The 17538-nt window shown below is 48.2% G+C and overlaps 2 protein-coding genes and 1 long non-coding RNA gene across 3 annotated transcripts; 1 reads left to right on the top strand and 2 right to left on the bottom strand.

Moving 5' to 3' along the window:
- Positions 1 to 5525: 5525 nt before the first annotated feature.
- LOC124708964 (F-box protein At5g07610-like) lies at positions 5526 to 7302 on the top strand. Its single transcript, XM_047240601.1, has 2 exons — positions 5526 to 5811; positions 5911 to 7302. The coding sequence occupies exons 1-2, from the start codon at positions 5680 to 5682 to the stop codon at positions 7003 to 7005; spliced, it is 1227 nt and encodes a 408-aa protein (XP_047096557.1). The 5' UTR covers positions 5526 to 5679; the 3' UTR covers positions 7006 to 7302.
- A 4792-nt stretch (positions 7303 to 12094) lies between these two features.
- Positions 12095 to 14531, bottom strand: LOC124708895. The gene is made up of 3 exons (XR_007005362.1): positions 14500 to 14531; positions 13345 to 13920; positions 12095 to 13225 (listed from the first exon to the last, which is right to left on the bottom strand). It is a non-coding gene; the product is annotated as an uncharacterized LOC124708895 (long non-coding RNA).
- Positions 14532 to 15927: 1396 nt separating this feature from the next.
- Positions 15928 to 17190, bottom strand: LOC124647028 (F-box protein At5g07610-like). The gene is made up of 2 exons (XM_047187033.1): positions 17167 to 17190; positions 15928 to 17070 (listed from the first exon to the last, which is right to left on the bottom strand). The coding sequence occupies exons 1-2, from the start codon at positions 17188 to 17190 to the stop codon at positions 15928 to 15930; spliced, it is 1167 nt and encodes a 388-aa protein (XP_047042989.1).
- Positions 17191 to 17538: the final 348 nt, after the last annotated feature.

Genomic DNA, 17538 nt, shown 5'->3' with positions numbered 1-17538 from the left:
GACAACAATGATGATCCTCATCTGAACTCCCATACCACAGAAGAGCAAAAGGGCAACAGAAGGGCTGAGGAGGATGCTAACCCTCGCCCTAGTGAAACACCTGATACAGCAGCAAAGACGCCAGAAAAAATGATTGGCAAGAGGAGGTGTAATATGACTAAGACGTGTAGGACTTCTGTCATTAATTTGGAACATCATAGATCATGGTCTCCTGACCAGGTTGACAAGAGCTAGCAAATCATCGAAGAGGAATGGTACGTTTATTCACTGAACATTTGACTCTACTAGGCTCTATTCTTCATTTCTTCGATGATTTGCGAGATCTTGTCAACCTGTTCAGGAGACCATGATCTACCATGTTCCAAATTAATGACAGAAGTCCTACGCGTCTTAGTCATATTACACCTCCTCTTGCCAAGCATTTCTTCTGGCGTCTATGCTGCTGTATAAGGTGTTTCACTGGGGCGAGGGTTAGGATCCTCCTCAACCCTTCCGTTGCCCTTTTGATCTTCTGTGGTCTGGGAGTTCAGAGGAGGATCGTCATTGTTGTCGACATCCTCACTGGATGAAGTGCCATCCTCTGAGTCTGCAGGAGTGTGATCCCGACCTGATGCATTGTTCTGATGCTCCTCCATAATTTCCCCTTTGGCGGAGTTGGGTGTTGGATTGATAATTTCCACAACCTCCTCTCCATTAAGGTCAACTGCAACTTCATTTACTATGTTTCTTTGATTGCTTTCGTGATAATAGAGGTACCTGGAAATCTCCTTACGGAAATTGTACGCCTTATCCTTCATTTTTGAGGCATAAGTCATTGTTCTAGAATTTGAATAGAAAAAAATTGAAAAGCATAAGGCTCAATCTTTACCGTGGTGATGCCATGTATATCCATCAGCTCGAAGCCCTTGATATAACAACACGTGAAATCAGCAATCACGGCTTTTATCCTGAGGTAGTACTTCTGCACTGTTGACTTCATATTCCGAGATGTCAAAGCTATGTTCAGCGTGCAAATGTGCCTCCAGCCTACCTAACACCATAAGTGCTTCGTCTTTATGTAACCCTGGTACAGAGTCAATGAGATACTTTTTCTTCCTCGTATGCGAAACGCAACCAACGAAATAGCAAGAGGAATAAGTATCTGAAAAAGAAACCACCGTCAAACTCATGGACCAAGTAAAATTGAAATATATACAAATATGATAAAATAATCCACAAACCTTGCTCCGACCCACTTTCTCTGTTGTGAGATCAACCTTCACAGATTTCAATTCCTTTCCGACCAGCAATTCTTCCTAGAATAATAGACAACAATCAAAAGTACTTACAATAGAAGCTGCCGTGAGGACAATTGTATCATCCCAATTCTCTGACCACAGTGAGCATACCAAATATAGTATGTTTGAGCGCATTCGGCCATCCGGTTTGAAGCAGTCAACAAAACTTGCCTCATCTATCTCATCCGGACCAAACTTCAAAACAATTTTGTCATGGGTTCTCTGTAGAATATACTTGTCGTACCAATGATCTAACAAGTCACGCCCCGCTGCAAATGCGCTGTAGCAGCTCTCATGCCAGTCAATCAACTGAAAAGATAATTTGTAAATTTGAGTTATAAATATAACATGGAGAAACAGTCAACACAAACACCGTTAGTAAATCGTCAAGGAACCTAATTCACACATAAGAAGCCCAGAATTGGAAGTTTTACACACCAAATCTAAATTACATATACACATCGCAGTGCTCTGCATTCTCTCCTATTTTAGAAAGTAAAACATCTTATACAAAGTCTTATCTGACATGGAATTCGACCAAATTCCTCGTTAAAAATATTACGACTGCACATTAAGTTGAAAAGATTAATTAGAGATGATTTGAACTTACATCCAAACTCTATCGGCTTCGGTCTCATCGGCTGAAAGGGATATTAAAAGAATAAGAACTTGTATCAAGAATTTGGTGCATTCATAGTTATAATGGGATAAGAACTTGTCATAATTATAATGACATTAAAAAATAAGAACTTGTTTCTTACCGCAGTCCTTTTTTGCTTCCTTATCTTCGAACAGTTCCTTGAACAGGTCATCATTATAAAGGTATATTCTACCTGGTCCTTGCTCTCTTGCCAAAGGATTTCCCTTAGTACAGTCCGCCAAAACCACCTGTAAACCAATGATTATAATGTTAGATACTTTCCTACCGAAAATGAGGAACCTTATTACTTGCAGAAGCAACTTACCAAACACATAGTCCACAACAAGTCATAGTTTGTTTCTCCCCGCAATTTTTCTTTATCTCCTCAAAGACTAGATGTGGCCAGTCAAGGCTACCCACTTTTTTGAGGTTATGTACAATAGCACATGAGATCCTGGATAAAAAATGTTGCGATTGTGGCAATAGCATTTGTTCTACCACCATCCCAAGGTACAACCTGACAAGCATGTCTGTTTCAGCAAGTGGAATGACGTCTTGTTCATCACAATGATCAAATAATAGACAAATGTTGGCAGGCTTGAACAATTGTATTGCAATAGCATATGCCAGTATCGGATCTTCAGTACTGGGCGCTACTTTGCACTTGTGTTTTATCATTAAAACTTGATTGCCTTGTACATTGTGTCATACTCTTCTGGTGATTCTACACTTATAGTTGGGCACTCCTTCTCAGCAATATTTATCCCAATTGCTAAATCCTCAGCAATTACGATTTGTATTCTTGGCTCCCTGGTGACATCGACCATCGGCTCTCCTGCGCTGTTGGTCACACTGTTCGGTTGCTTTTCCTTGGCATATTGGTGTTGATACTTTTGTCGATGGTGAATGACTATTTCACTGTCTATGTGCGTGCACACAACCTAGCATTGTGACTTAAATTAAAATTACGAGGGAACTTTTGTTGGTATTTTTAAGTTGCTTTATATCTATCTTCGGCTACCTCCAGCAAGATACAAGATGGTGTCATGAAAGAATAGAAAATTTGAAGACCTTAAAGATTTATTGGTTTCTTTCAGACTTTATTTTGTAATAGTTGAATTCGGCTCCCATATCTTTACCGTGTACTATTTATTGTTATAAATATATGGATATTGATTGTTAAAAAGTTAGCTTAAAGCTAAATACCAGTTTGTTGCTACATAAAGAAATTAACAAGTTATTTTGATAGAAAAGTAGATGCACAAAAATGTTTGAAGAGTTTAGTTTATAAGGTACGGATGAAGCCCGGTGATCACATGTATATGTGAGCATGTGTTGCCTGCTCAACAGGTGGCTAACGCCATCTATTAATCCGTTAACACGGGGAAGCGCATGTGGTCATCGGGCTTCTGTCCCCGCTTTCTGTCCTCTTTTACATGTACTTTCCTCCTCATCTCAACTAGTATTTCCTCCTCATCTCAACTAGTACTGCAGAGCCACGGCCAACTCCTCCCCCAAACATCCACCGAAATTTTTCTCGGAAGCAGCAGCAGGATCGCGAAATCCGTGAATTAAGCCACCATGGATGACTCGAGCAAGGCGATGCTCAAGGAGCTCCAGGTCATGTTACTGGCGACGGAGACCAAGCTCTCCTCCCGCTCCGACGTGGTCGAGCGCATGGTCACCAGCGTGGAACGCTCGGTGGCCGCGCTCGCCGGCGACATCAACGCGTGGCACCCGCAACTCGAGTCCCGCGTCGACGAGTTGCAGCATGCCGTCGCCGCATTGCAGCAGTAGGCGCACCATCCACCACCTGGTGTTGCCGCTGCCGCATCGATGGGAATCCCGCAGCGGCCAAGTTCTACATCGCCGGGGGCTGACCTCTGAAGGACGAGCGGAGTATCGAGCTCATCCATCTCGTCCACTGGCTAGCATGGAGCTCACCGCCGTGCTAGCATGGAGCAACAGGGGAGGACGCCGCTGCCGAGCACGGGCCGCCGGGGAGGCCGCCGCTCCCACCGTCGAGTGCGGGCAGCCGTGGAGGCCGCCACGGAGCAGCAGGGAAAATCGAGCGGCCGCAGCTCCCCATCGCCTCTCTCCCAAGCGGCGGCGCCGCCATCCAATCTGGCCGTCACCCGCGCGCCATCCCGCTCGATTGAAGCACCACCTCGAAACCCGTCGGCCGCCATGGTCAGCTCGATGTAGGGCGGCACGGGGCAGCTACGGAAGAGGTAAAGGACCTCCCGTTGCCGTGCCTCCTCTCCGTTTTCTGTCTCGGGCAAGGCATGGACGAACCCGGGGGACCCGTGCTCCACAAACGACGGGAAACACTGAGATTACTTTCTCCTGTGGCTGACGCGGTCGACGGCGTCGTGCGAGGGGAGGGCGAAGAGGCGAGCAGCGGCGGACACGGGCGGATCGGGGATGATGTAGCGGATGCAGGACATCTTTTTGCACTGAAGAGATTGGGAAAGGAAGAGGAGATGATAGCGTGTAGGGTCCACAAACAACTTTTTCCACACAAAAACACAAACAGGCAGCCGTGTAGTGGCCGTTAGTGAGAGGCAGAATCCAACGATGGTGGATCAAATTCAACGGTGATGACCGCATGCTCACATATATACCTGATCACCAAATTCACTCTCTTATAAGGTACGCATTAGTGTAATGAAAACTAACTATTAATTTCATCAATAAGATATAAAATGTACGTCATAAAAGCTATTTCATTGGATTTGTATTTTAGAAAAGCTTCCAATGGTTTGTGCTGTGGTTGTAACTAGATTAAATTTTTCCGTTGTTGATCTTGGCTTTATCTATAAATCAGATTTAAAGCCTTATTGTTAAGAAAAAAAAGATAAGAAAACCCCGGTACACTCTGAAAGTGGGGAGGTCGAGAGAGGGAAGGGAGGAGGAGTAGGGTTGCAAGTGTTGTCTCACAGAACTCAAAATTAGTGCAAACAAAGCTATGTATTAGAGCAGATTTAAAGCATGATTAGTTAAAAACCCGTCCTGCATCCTATCCGGCTTGCACCCCTAGCAAGGAGAAAGCCACTAGAGTATCTCATACTTCATAAACTCATGAGCCCTATTAGTTTGATGCAACTTTTTTATTAGATTAAATAGTGCGTTAGCTATGTTTGAACTTGAGACCTCTCTGACACCGATACTATATTAGATTGATGTACAAGCCAAGTTTTCTAAAAGCCCGAACTAATGAAAAAGACTAGCCTATATATTTAACAAGCCCTATGACTTACCGGCCCTAAAATTTGTATTTCTAGTAGTAACAAAAAATTAAAATTTTGTTTACGGTAGAGAACACATCTATGTATGTGCGTGCCATTCTTTCATATCCAAATTCGAAAAACGCAGCTTAGGCAAAAAAATCACAAGTTTCAAATGAACTGTCTAAAAGAAACTTCTCCCTCCCAAATATATGTAACTTAGTGGTTGGATAACTATATACTAACTTAGTACCATCGAAGTAAATTTAATCGTTCAGGAGTACCAAAATATTGACTTTACATAGTTTGTCTTTTTTTTCATATGATGTTATTCTGGAGAGGAGCACGAACTGAGCTCATTCCAGTTCCCACGGGAAAAGGAAGTCCCATCCTTGTCTTGGGTTCTCACGAAAGTCACTCTCTTCCGGACAAGAAAAAAAAGTCACTCTCTTCCAGTCTGGCGACCTGCGCCGTCAGCCGGCCGCGATCCAGTTGAGGGCTTCTTGGCACCGATCTGCGAGCCAGGGAGTAGGCGATGCCGATGCAGCAAGGAGGAGGGGACGATGGCTGCAAGGACCAGCGAGCGACCGGCAACCCGGTCCGCGACAGTGGCGCTCCATCCGATTCGCCGCCGCCGTTCCCCTCCACCGAGTCGCCATCGTCCGAGGTTTGGTCCCCTGCTCTTGCTCTTCCGATCTTGGATCCAGTAATGAAGCGGATCAGGGAATCTGAATCAAGCCGTGCCCACCTGCTGTAGAATCAGCAGAAGCTTGAGCATGAGGACGAGCAGCAGCAGGCCGGGCCAAGCCTCCCGGAGGACGCTCTGGTGGAGATCCTGTCGCGGGTGCCCTACAGGTCGCTCCGCCGCTTCAAGTGCGTGTCCAAACCGTGGCTTGCCCTCTGCTCCGCCACCGACATCCGCAGGAGGTCGCCGCAGACCTTGTCCGGCTTCTTCCACTTCGGTGTGGACGGCCTCATGTTCCACAATCTGTCCGGGAGAGGCCCGCCCATGGTCGACCCCTCTCTGCCGTTCTTGCGCCGGAGCTACAAGCGCGTCACGGTCGAGCAATGCTGCAGCAGCCTTCTCCTCTGCCAGTGCGCCGGCAAGTCGTGTTCAGAGGAATACGATTACGTCGTGTGCAATCCCGCCACCGAGAGGTGCCATCTCTTGCCTCCTATAGTACTGCCTGACGGCCAGCCTCATACTCTGGACCCGAGCAACATCTTCTTGGGTTTCGACACGGCCGCTCCGTCCAGCTTCCTGGTGTTCGCGCCCATGAGCAGCTATTGTGACGAATTTGCGGAGGTAGCAATCTACTCGTCAGACACTCGACGATGGACTTTCGTGCAGAGCAACTGGGGCGGTAAAACTTTTCTGGTTGGTAATCCGGAATGCGTCTTCCTCAATGGGATTATGCATATGACTACGCACCATTCCTCGGTAGCCACGGTTGACGCGGAGGGAAAAGTTTGGAGGACAATTGAAATACCAGGCGTCATGCCGAACCGCTATGATAATGCCATGGCTTCCATTGGTCAGTCGCAGGGACGCTTGCATGCGTGGCGGATAGATTATCATCATGATTGCCAACTCTATGTTTGGGTTCTCGTGGATTATGAGAGTGGAAAGTGGTCCCTAAAGCACACTGTTAACGTCTTGGAGTTATTCAGAATGCATTGCCGCAAAGATGTGGAGTCCTATACAATGTTTGCAATTCATCCGGAATGTGATTTGATCTTCCTTACTGATGGGGAGGAGATGACAATGTCATATGATATGGATAATCAAAAAGTGCATGTTATCTGCACTTCTGAAGAATTCTTGGGTGGTCTACCTTATACTCCCTGTTTTGCGGAATGACAGTGAGATGGTCGCTAAAAGTCAGTGGAGCTTCGCAATCTTCGCATGACCCAAATTCAGCAGTAGCTGGTATGGACCTATTCTTCTAATTATGTGGCACTGGCTTGGAAATGCCCCAACTCCTATGCCTACAGTTTGGTATCCAGTATGTTTTTGTTTAGGTGCATGACTTTTTGTGCCTTTGAATAATTTTTGCTACCCAGGACTTTATAAGGGTGCTGCTTAATTATTTAATCTAGTATTTGTTGTCATGTTGTACTGATTATTCAATGCTGGTAAGCTAGTATACTGCTGATTAATTTGGGTTAAATGTAAGACAATGACAGTACACAGTGGCGGAGCCAGGACTTCAACCTTGTGTAGTCAAACCAAAGTTGTGTAGTCAAATACACCTATTTTTATGAATTTTCAATAATATTTTGCATAATCATTGTAGGATTGGCCAAAAAACTGTGTAGTCAATTGACTACACAGCTCATACGTGGCTACGCCACTGACAGTACATCATCTTACATAATCTATGTTTGAAATTGTTTGGATTTTCAACTCTTTGTCGCCATATTTTTGTGCAATTAAATATCTTCTATTTAGCTTGTTATCCATCGATGCTAAATTTTGACGTTGCCCTGTTTTTTTCATTTGATCCTGTGGATTGCCTCTTTTATATTGCAGCAAATACAGAGAGGATAAAGGAGTATTGTTATCTTTTTTGAAACCTGCACGGGCCTTCCTTTTATGGTTTCAAATACGATGCAGCTTAACAAATCTACAAAACATATTTATTTCATCTACTTTCTTGGCTAGGTCCTTAGTTTAAGGAAATACCCTAAGAAATTTTGCACCGTTCATCACTTTATCACTTATGCTCCCAGCTCCCCCAGTGTGGTTTTAGTTCTTCTTCTAATTGTACTGTCCTAGAACTCGGCCGATAAATTTCTATTTTGATGTCTGAGTAAATCCTCCTGGGAGCATCTTACGCTTTTCTTGACCATAATGCCATAGAGCTTTCTTGTCCATTACCAAGAATTTAAAATGGTGTGTTTGAGTTCCTAAATATGCGAATTGAATTATTTTCTAATTATTAAATGTTATCAAACGGTTCTCCTGTTCTGATGCATGTGTAACAGTGGAAGATCTGAGCATTCAAACTATATTGTATCTGGCTTGTAAAGCAGGTATGTATTGCACACTAGCTTGGCTAATTTTCTGGACATGTAAGTTTAATGAAAAAAATGAATGAAATCAAAGCCAAGTCTTATTTGGGCATGACAACTAAATCTACAAGTTCTTACAGAAACTTGGTCGTTAACTTATTACTAATTATTTGATTTAAGCCCTGCTCTTTACCATATATAAACTGAGCACAACAACATTTTGACATTAGGATGGATTGCATTACTACCATTAGCTATGTATATTCAGTCAAATCCTAGAAGTTGCAAGTAATCTTACCTGTTGCTCTGGCATGTGTATTGCATTGAACTACTGGAAGTCTCAAATTCGTTTAGAGTCAATCATTCTTTCAATGTCTGAAATGGATTTAGATTGACCAGCCTGCCTGTTTGTATTTTTTCTTGAGCTGGCCTGTTAGTGTTAGTGAATGAACTAACACACTTACATTGTATAACCCCCTCTTGCCAAAAGAAGCTCAATTACTCGTCAAAAGCTGAAATGCTCCCAAGCAGGCAAACTGAGAGCCATATTTTCACTTGGCAAAGTGCATAGTTCAACGAATACAAAATTGCTCCTGAGCATATGATAATTCTGAACGGATTGATATGTAAGTTCTCCGAATGTGCACTGTTGCTCCTGAGCTATACTGGTGCCTAAACTTTTGTAGATGGTTCGTGTGATTAAACAACTAGGCATAATCATTTCTAAGAGAAAAACCAAGTGCATTGGACTCAGCCACAATACATTTGGCTCCATAATTAATGGAGTTCGGATTTTTCCTTTGTTGGATAGATAAAACCGATACTACCATCTCTCTCTGCATGCCAAGAGCGACATGCCCGAAAACTCTACCGTTCACTCTACATACGTACGAGCCTCGCACGGTACGTCTCCAGGTAGACGTTCACATCATTAAATGACCCGCGACGGCTTCATCACCGCACGCTGGGTATTCTGATTTCAAGACCACCCAAGCCCGGGCGCTATTCGTCCGCGTTCTCGCTACTACGCTCGAGCTTGAGTGATCCGGAAATCCTCTCTGCATCTGTCCGTTCGCTTCTTTACGTGACGTCATGTCCAGTGGGTGTAGCAGTCGTAGAGATGTAGTCTCTGGGTACGTATTCCGTGGACGGTCAACTACCCCGGACGTATCCACAACCACGATTCGAATGCAGCAACCAGCAGGCAGGGGTCGGTTTGGTCAGTCCTTTGCCAGGCCCCGAACATGTTGTGCTGAACAGGTTGGGTTGAGTTGTCCTGGACGAACAGGATCGGGGACACATTGCCTGTTCCAACAGCAAACCACATCCACATATATTTACCTTGTCCAAGAGCCTAAACCGGCCCGCATCTGCCTTCACCCAGATCCAGCTGCCATGGCTCGATCTGGCTCCTCCAGCTCCCATGCCGCATCGCCAAGCAGGCGCCGAGTTGTGCACCCGACGCCGCCGCCACTCCCGGCGGTGCTCTGCTACCGGTGCCAAGGCAGGACGGTACACACTTGGGTCGTCGAGGATGAGGAGAGCAACCATTTGGGAAAGAGATTCTACAAGTGCCCTTTCCTTGCTTCCATGTGAGTCTTCATCTCGGTTTTGCTACGTCTTAGTCAACTGAGATTTTCTTAAGTCTAAGTCAATTATAAAAAAGTGCTTAAGTTGCAATTTTCTGTTAAAAAAGGGAAATTGCACTTTTCTGCTAGAAACGTGCAACTGAACCGAGTTGCACTTTTTTTCAAACTGTAGTTGCACTTTTCTGAGTTGACTGAAACTTAAGAAAATCTCAGTCAACTTAGACATAGACATGTGAGTCTTCATCTCATACCTCCCCCTCTTTTTTTTTTTTGAGAATTCGGCAGGTGAGCTGCACGATATATTGATAGAGGAAGATTTGGCTCAGTTAATAGGAAAACCGGGCCCAAAAACCATACAGAGCGGCCGAGTTTATGAGGGAAACCGGCCCAAAAACCGCACAAATATCGGAGCCTCATCGCCCACACGAAACCAGACTACCGACGAGCAAACACACACCACCAAACCCGGAGCTGCTGCCCCGACGTCCCCTGCTCGGAGGCGAGCCGCAACGCCGCACGGCATGGACGTCTTGTAGCCCAAACTACCAAGGCGACCACCCGCAGACCACGAACGTTGCGCCAAAAGATCCGGGGCCGCCACCCCGACATGCCAGCACACCGACCGTCCCGTCGCGTAGGCCGGGCCGACGAGCTCGCTACCCACGTAGCACCAACACGCCACCCATGCCTTGCTAGACCATGACCACACCCCATGGAGTCAAAGATGCAAGACCTTCCGAGGCCGCCGCCTCGGCGTACGTCAACCGTCCGGGGCCGCCGCCCCGGCATCCACTACCCCGACAACAAGGCAACCATGCACATCTGGCACACATCTACCGCACCACGAGGAACACGGACTCCAAAAGCGGCGCCTTCAGGAAGGTAACGGCACAGTGTGTCGCCGCTGCTCGCTCTGAGGAGCAGAGGTTTTCACCCGGAGAACGCAACAACTCATGACAGCAGGAGACCAGGCTTCCCGATGAAGCCCTCAACAGGGGAAACGGTACCCAGAGGCACCGCCAACATTGGCACCAATGGTGCGAGGCTTTCGCCTGGAGTGTCAACGCTGACGACAGGCCAAAGTAGGCCTTGGTCGTAGGCATGGCGAGCCGCATAGAGAACCACCTTGTTGTCGTCCACCAAAACGCCCAACACTCGCCTGAGCAGCGCGACCCGGCCAGACCGCTGCAGAAGGCAGCAGATCGGCCGCCCACCGCCAAGCCTGGACACGGGCCCGCCGAAGCCCCAGATCGGGCCCGACCGCTGCATCCCCCGCGCCTTAGCCAAGCCGGCCACCTCGTCGCACGGCAACACCACGGCTCCGCCGCGCCGACAAGCGCGCCAAGCAGAGCTGTCCTGCGCCCAAGTCCGGCGCCGGCCCGCGCCTCCGGCCGACGAGACTGCCCCGCGCAGCCTGCCTCTAGAGCGGATTGGGGGGATCCCGCCGCCGCCATGGCCAGACGGGGCGAGCTGCAGACCGGACGGCGAGCCGCAGAGAGCAGCGAAGGCCGGGTCCGGCCCGCAAGCCCGCCGTCAGGGCCGGCACGCAGAGGCACCACGGCGAGGACGACGCGGGCGCGACGAGGGGAGGCGGGGAGGCGGCGACGAGCGCGGGCAGCGACGAGCACGGGCGGCGGCGAGCCCGGCGCGGGCAGCAACGACCTCTGGGACCGGCATGGTGGCCTCCCTCCTAAACAGTCATGCGGGGGCCCGAGAGGCATTGATCCTCGCCGCCCCCGTCCTTGGCGGTGCACGGCTTCGCCGACGGCGGCCTCGGGAGGCGACGAGGAGGGGGGCAGAGGGTGGGGAAGGTGGCGGCGGGGAACTAGGGTTTCGCTCCCCGTCGCCCGGAGGAGACAACGAGAGGAGCGTGCCTGCCGGTCTCTCTCGATCCCTTCACCTCCCCCTCATTTTCACTTGTTACCGATCTTATTTCCATGGATCCAAAAAGTCAAATGTTTCCCCATCTGGCTCTGCAGGAATCCAAGCCTGGAGCTTGTCGGTTCGGGTTCATGTGGCACGATGATTACCGCCCCATCCTGGAGCAGCTTGGAGTGATCCAGCCATCAGCAAGCGAGAATCGGCTCACATGGAACGAAGCACCGGCGCGGGAGCATTTGTATGCAAGCCCCCTGCTCCCGATGGAAGCGAGGAACCATGGGAGAAGGAGCCATGCGGCCTCGACGGCTGAGGCCGGATGCATTCTGAAGGCACTGCTGATTATTAGCTTTGTTCAGCTAATGATGCTAGTGGCTATCTATTACCGTAACTGATTCCATGTAGGCAGTAAGCTATGTTAGTTGTAGATTTAAGGTTAGGTACCATCTTTATCAGGGATGTGTGGTTGATAATTTTGCCCCCGCTAATTTGATCTGCCACACGGTTTATTTCGAAGGATGTAATTCGAAGACGTATCTGAAATTCCAGTGTTTGGTTCTTGTCTGTCTCATTGCCTTGATAAATTCTTTGCCCTGCACCATCAGCAGCACGCGACGATGCATAGCCATAGACAGGTGGGCGCACGATGCTCCCCCACCGTTTTTGCATAGCCCCAGACCATCTCTTCGCCGAGTTTTTTACTGTTCATTCTTACGGTTGCACAAAGCTGTGCCCCGTCCTACATTTTTCTCCATTAAAGCCGCCGGAGGACGCCAAGCCAGCCAGCCTATGCTATGTGCAAGTGCAAGCCAGCCCCAGATCCACTCCAGTAGTCAAAATCCCCAAATCAGTTACAGGCCGATCAAGATCCAGCCAGCTCTGACCAAGGTGCTGGCCTCGTGCATCTCTCCTCACGAAGAAGGTTAGTCGCCATTCCACTGCTTGCTCCCTCTGATATGCATCAAGGATTGTTTATTTCTGTTTTTGTTGATGTTCATTTGATCTAGTTGCTCCATAGTATCTAGCATTCCAACTGACCGTGAAAACCCTGGAATTTCATGTACTTACTGCCCATTTTTTTTGCAGTTCAATACTCCGGTGGTGTTGCCACCGTGCTGGATCTATGTCAGATCATGCTCATAGAAGGGATGCAAGCAGATCCAGGGGTTCGTCCGCCGCCTCAAGGTCCGGGAGGAACACAGCCTCCTATCCTGGCCCATGTGGAGGTATCAGCCCACCGACCAGCCCCGAGTGCAACGATGGAGTACTGCCTGGCACATTCACATCACGCCTGTCAGTGAATACCGTCAGCGATGTTGTTGACACCTTCGATGAATACAAGAGGTGGTTGGTGCAGGAAGCTGGATTCGGAGGGACACTGAACATTCCCAGGCAGAAGAAGCTAAATTTGAAGTTCAGTGCATGGTTAATGAGCATAGTAGATGTCAGAAGCAATGGCGATTGACCTGGGCCACATTGGGAAGCTACGCTTCTGGCCAGCTGATGTGCACAAGGTGTTCGGGGTACTACCATGCGCGGCTGGAATCTCCTCAGCACATGCGCGGCTGGAATCTCTTTCATCCTAAGATGGGACAGAACCTGCGGGTGGATTCAGAACAAAATGAAAACCACAAAATTTTGGTAGCTACTACCATGAGATGCAACGTCTAGCCCAGCTAAATTAAGGGAACAGAATGAGCAGGGGCCAATGCTCTCACCTTCAGCACATGGCAACAGAGCATGCCCATGTGTTACATACCGCATTCGCATGTATAACAGCCGGCGCTAACTGTAATTTTGTACTTCACCTTGCACCACTTCTCTCGGCTCTCACTGTCAAAGTGTGTCGCAGCATACACCTCTCCTGGCACCAACTCGTCAACATAGTAAGAACCGGCCTTGTACAAACATTCCTGGAACTTCTCGAACATTGTACGCGTATATATCTTTGCGGCGTGTTTCTCGATTGGCTCCCCAACTTTGTAGACAATCCAACCCTGCTCGCGAAAAGTTCAACGGAGAAAAAAGGCAGGTAAGCATCAGGAGAAGGGATACATAGTTTCTTGAGAAGACTGGAAAAAAAGAATTTTGCCATATCTAACTCCGAACCCCGTTCCCATGAGTACAGATTGTAAAAGTCATAGGCCTCGCCTATCGAATCAAAAGTAACCCCAACCTCTGGAACAATCACTTCGCCGCTACTGCGGGCCGGAAATTCGCGCAGAGTCCGCTCAAGTGCCGTGACCCGTGCTGAGTTCAGGGGTCTTTCAGGAGGGGCTTTCCCCACGCGGGGCCTGCGGGCAAACAACGATTTATCAAAACCATGATGCAAGATTTGTTTTCTATCGGTAAAACAATAATGGGGGATTCTGTCGCAGCCAAACTGTCTGTGCACTCCAGTTTTCCATTACTATAAAAAACCAGCATCCACAAGCAGAATAAAGTCGTATCGCAGAGTGGTTGCACATGTTTCGTCCCATATATTCCTACCACAACGAAGGCACACAACTTTATAATTAGGTGCAAACAAATTCAACGCATTTGCTGCACATACAGCAGCACTTAAAAAATCACCCGGCAACCTACCATACTAAACAGATGACACACCAATTAACCTGGCTTGGTCACTGCATTAGCATTGCCTGACTACTTAAAAAGATCAAGATGATGTCAGGATATATTTTTTTTGGTAGAGGATATGAACTGAACCTACACCATTTTTGGGTCTAGATATATATATATATATATGAGCTCAGTATGACACCAACTGTGTAGACATGAATAAAATGGACCTATCTACCATAATAGCCGCACCATTAGAGGGCATCATCATGTCAGATCTTAATCAGATTTTCGAGGAGAGTGTCAATTACCTCCTCTTCCAACCTGAGACGACGACGGCGCGTTCTCCCACGTCGTCTCCAGCGATCACGGACACCTCAGCCTGTGCCCCCAACACGCCGCGTACAGTGCTTTGGCCTCCAGCAACAGAGTTGCCCGAGGTTGAGCTGATGCTGTCGCCAGCGGCAGCCGCCGGCGTTGACTCACCAGGCAACGTTGAGCAACCCACGACTGCCTCCACATCATCTACACCGCTCCCAGCTTCTGCCAGTAGCGCTTGCAAGCTAGTTTCAGAAGAAACAAACACAAAGAACACAATAGTTTGAATCAGACACACCACTCCATGGATTTCCGGCTGCCTAAGTAGAACCAAATCACGAGTTCGGTACAGGCCTGGGAAGGGGATGTGAGAATCACCTTGGCTCCAGATCTCCGAAAAAGCCTTCGGCCATACGCATCTGCTGCCCAAGCGTGGCTCACAAACTCGCCCGGGACTCGATCCCCTCGCTCCAGCCTGGTGATGAACCGCGAGACTCCACATGCAGTATCACCTGCCCATCGACTGCTAGGTCAGTGGGAGGGGCGGCGGCGGCGCTACACTTGGTGCTGCCTCGAGCCACTGGAGGTGCACAGGGCTTTACTCCGGGGCGTGGGGGATTTCTGCGTTTATTCTACTCCCCAAGAGTAAAAGCTTAATTCGTAGACACGGCTCCTGGACGGAGCATGTTCCAGGGTAGCCGCCGCGGTCATCATGTAACCTGTTCCAAACGTCGACCAGCACCAGGCACACACGTTAATTCGGACCATCTCCCACATGTCCGCATTAAAATGACCATGTGGAGGAATCTCACATCTCGGACCCGGGGTCGCGGGGGCTAATCATCTGTTCATTCCGTGTGTCTCTCCAAATCAATTTATGTGTTGTTTAGAACAACTAGTACGATCGAGAAAAAAAGACATGGTACAAGTAACAGGACTTGAGTTATTATGATTGCCCTAGCTTACCCACAAACATATCGTTTGAGTGAGATGTTAAGCTTCATAGACTAAAATTCTATCCCTAAAGCTCCTAAGCGGCATTGACTGAAACAAACAATGGAACACCATGAATACTAAATGTACCCTTACTGTATATGCTATGCAGCAACACCGGAGAGGATAACAAATTGCATAACAAATTGCATACTAAAGATACTCGACTTGAATAAAGTAAATGCAAATAAAACTTGAGCTCAATAATTTTTGGCCCATTAGGCGGTTCCTTACAAATTATTTATGGTAACCAGCATTGTTCAAAGCCATAAAACGAAATGCATCCAAACACAAATTGATAGGAAGACCACACTGAAGTTGACATAGGATATATCTAGGACATATCCAAGCCAGTGCCAGAAAACAAGAAGATTCGGTGCATATCCTGTTTTTTCTAACCACATGAAGCTGGAGTGAGCCAATGACTTTCAGCGACCATCCGGAGTCCATTTCCATTTCGCAAAACATGGTTTATAAGGTAGAGCATTCTGGAACCCTTGACAACTGCTGATAACATTCACCTTTTTACTTTCCATATCATACGACAATGTCATTTCCTCCTCGTCGGTAAGGAAAATACAATTAGAATCAGGATGAATTGCAAGCCCGGTATAGGAGAAATCATCTTCGCCAGGTTCCCTCCTGAACAGTTCCGAAACAGTAATACCTTCGCCAAGTTCCCTCCACTTTCCACTATCATAATCCTCAAGAACCCAAACATAGAGGTGGCTATCATCATCAAACTCTTCATCCTTATATATCTGCCACGCATGCAACAGCCCCTGAGACTGCCCAATGGAAACCTTATTGCTGCCGCTGAACGGCATGTGGTCTGGCATTTTAATGTCACCCCATTCCTCCCCCTTGGTGTCAATGGTGAGTACCGAAGCACAATCAGTAGGCAAATGCATATTGCCATTCAGGAAGACACACTCTGAATTAGCAGCCAGAGTAGTTGGGTCGCTCTCCGCCGCGATCCATCGCCTCGTCTTTGATGAGTAAATCGCAATTTCTGAGAACTCCAATTCATACCTGGTGAGGGGCGCAAACACCGTGAAGCGAGACGGACGGGCCGCCTCGAAGCCTAGGAAGATATTCACCGGTTCAAACCGCACAAGGTCACCATCCTCTTCGTGCTGCACCATTAGAGGAGGCAGGACAGTCCACTTCCAAGTCATAGGATTGCACACGACATAATCATACTTGTCTTCCTCGTGACGTGACGCCCAGCATTTGCAGAGGAGAAGGCCGCCGCAACAATGCTCGACCTCGAAGCGGTCGTAGCTCCCGCGCAAGAAAGGGAGAGAAGGGTCGACCAAAGGAGGGCCTCTGCCGGACAGATTGCGGAAGTTGAAGTCTCCACGGTCATCTTTGTAGAAGAAGAAGCCGGACAGGGTCTGCGACGACCTCTTGCACCTCTTGCGGATGTCCGGCTCGGAGCAGAGGGCCTGCCATGGCTTGGACACGCACTTGAAGCGGCAGAGCGACTTGTAGGGCACCCGCGACAGTATTCCGAACAGGACGTCGGTTGGGAGGCTCCCCACGGGGTGTGGCTCCTGGTCCTGCGTCGTCTACAAAAAAGCAGATACATTTCATTACGGTCAAGGCTCCGTGTACTGGATTAAAGAACGGAAGGTGTAGCAGAGGAGGGGAATGGTTGCGCTCACTTCGTTCTGACGTTTCTTCTTCATATGCAGATTGTGGAGACGGTTAATTCTGATGATTCGGAGAAGTAATTAAGATCCAAGGTCATCTACAGAGCGCAAACCCTACCTTGGTGGTCGGCCGGTGGCCTTGTTCCCTGCGGCCTTGCTCGCTTCCTCCTCCTCCTCCTGGCGGCATCACCTCCTCCTCGGCTCGCCTGACTCGAATCCCTCGATCGACCTGATGGCGGTGCGGCGGCTCGAGGAAACCAGTAGAGGGTTTTGAAGGACTGCCGCTGCTGTACAACTTCGTTTCACCCCTTGATATAAGCCATCTAGGTGGCTTTCTAAAATAATGCTCATACCATTTGGTAAGAAAATAAATTGTAGTCCTCC

This window comes from Lolium rigidum, chromosome 4, assembly GCF_022539505.1.
Source record: "Lolium rigidum isolate FL_2022 chromosome 4, APGP_CSIRO_Lrig_0.1, whole genome shotgun sequence".
In the NCBI taxonomy this organism is placed as follows: domain Eukaryota; kingdom Viridiplantae; phylum Streptophyta; class Magnoliopsida; order Poales; family Poaceae; genus Lolium; species Lolium rigidum.
The sequence above is the reverse complement of the archived record's forward strand: the minus strand, read 5'-3'. Positions and strand labels throughout refer to the sequence as shown.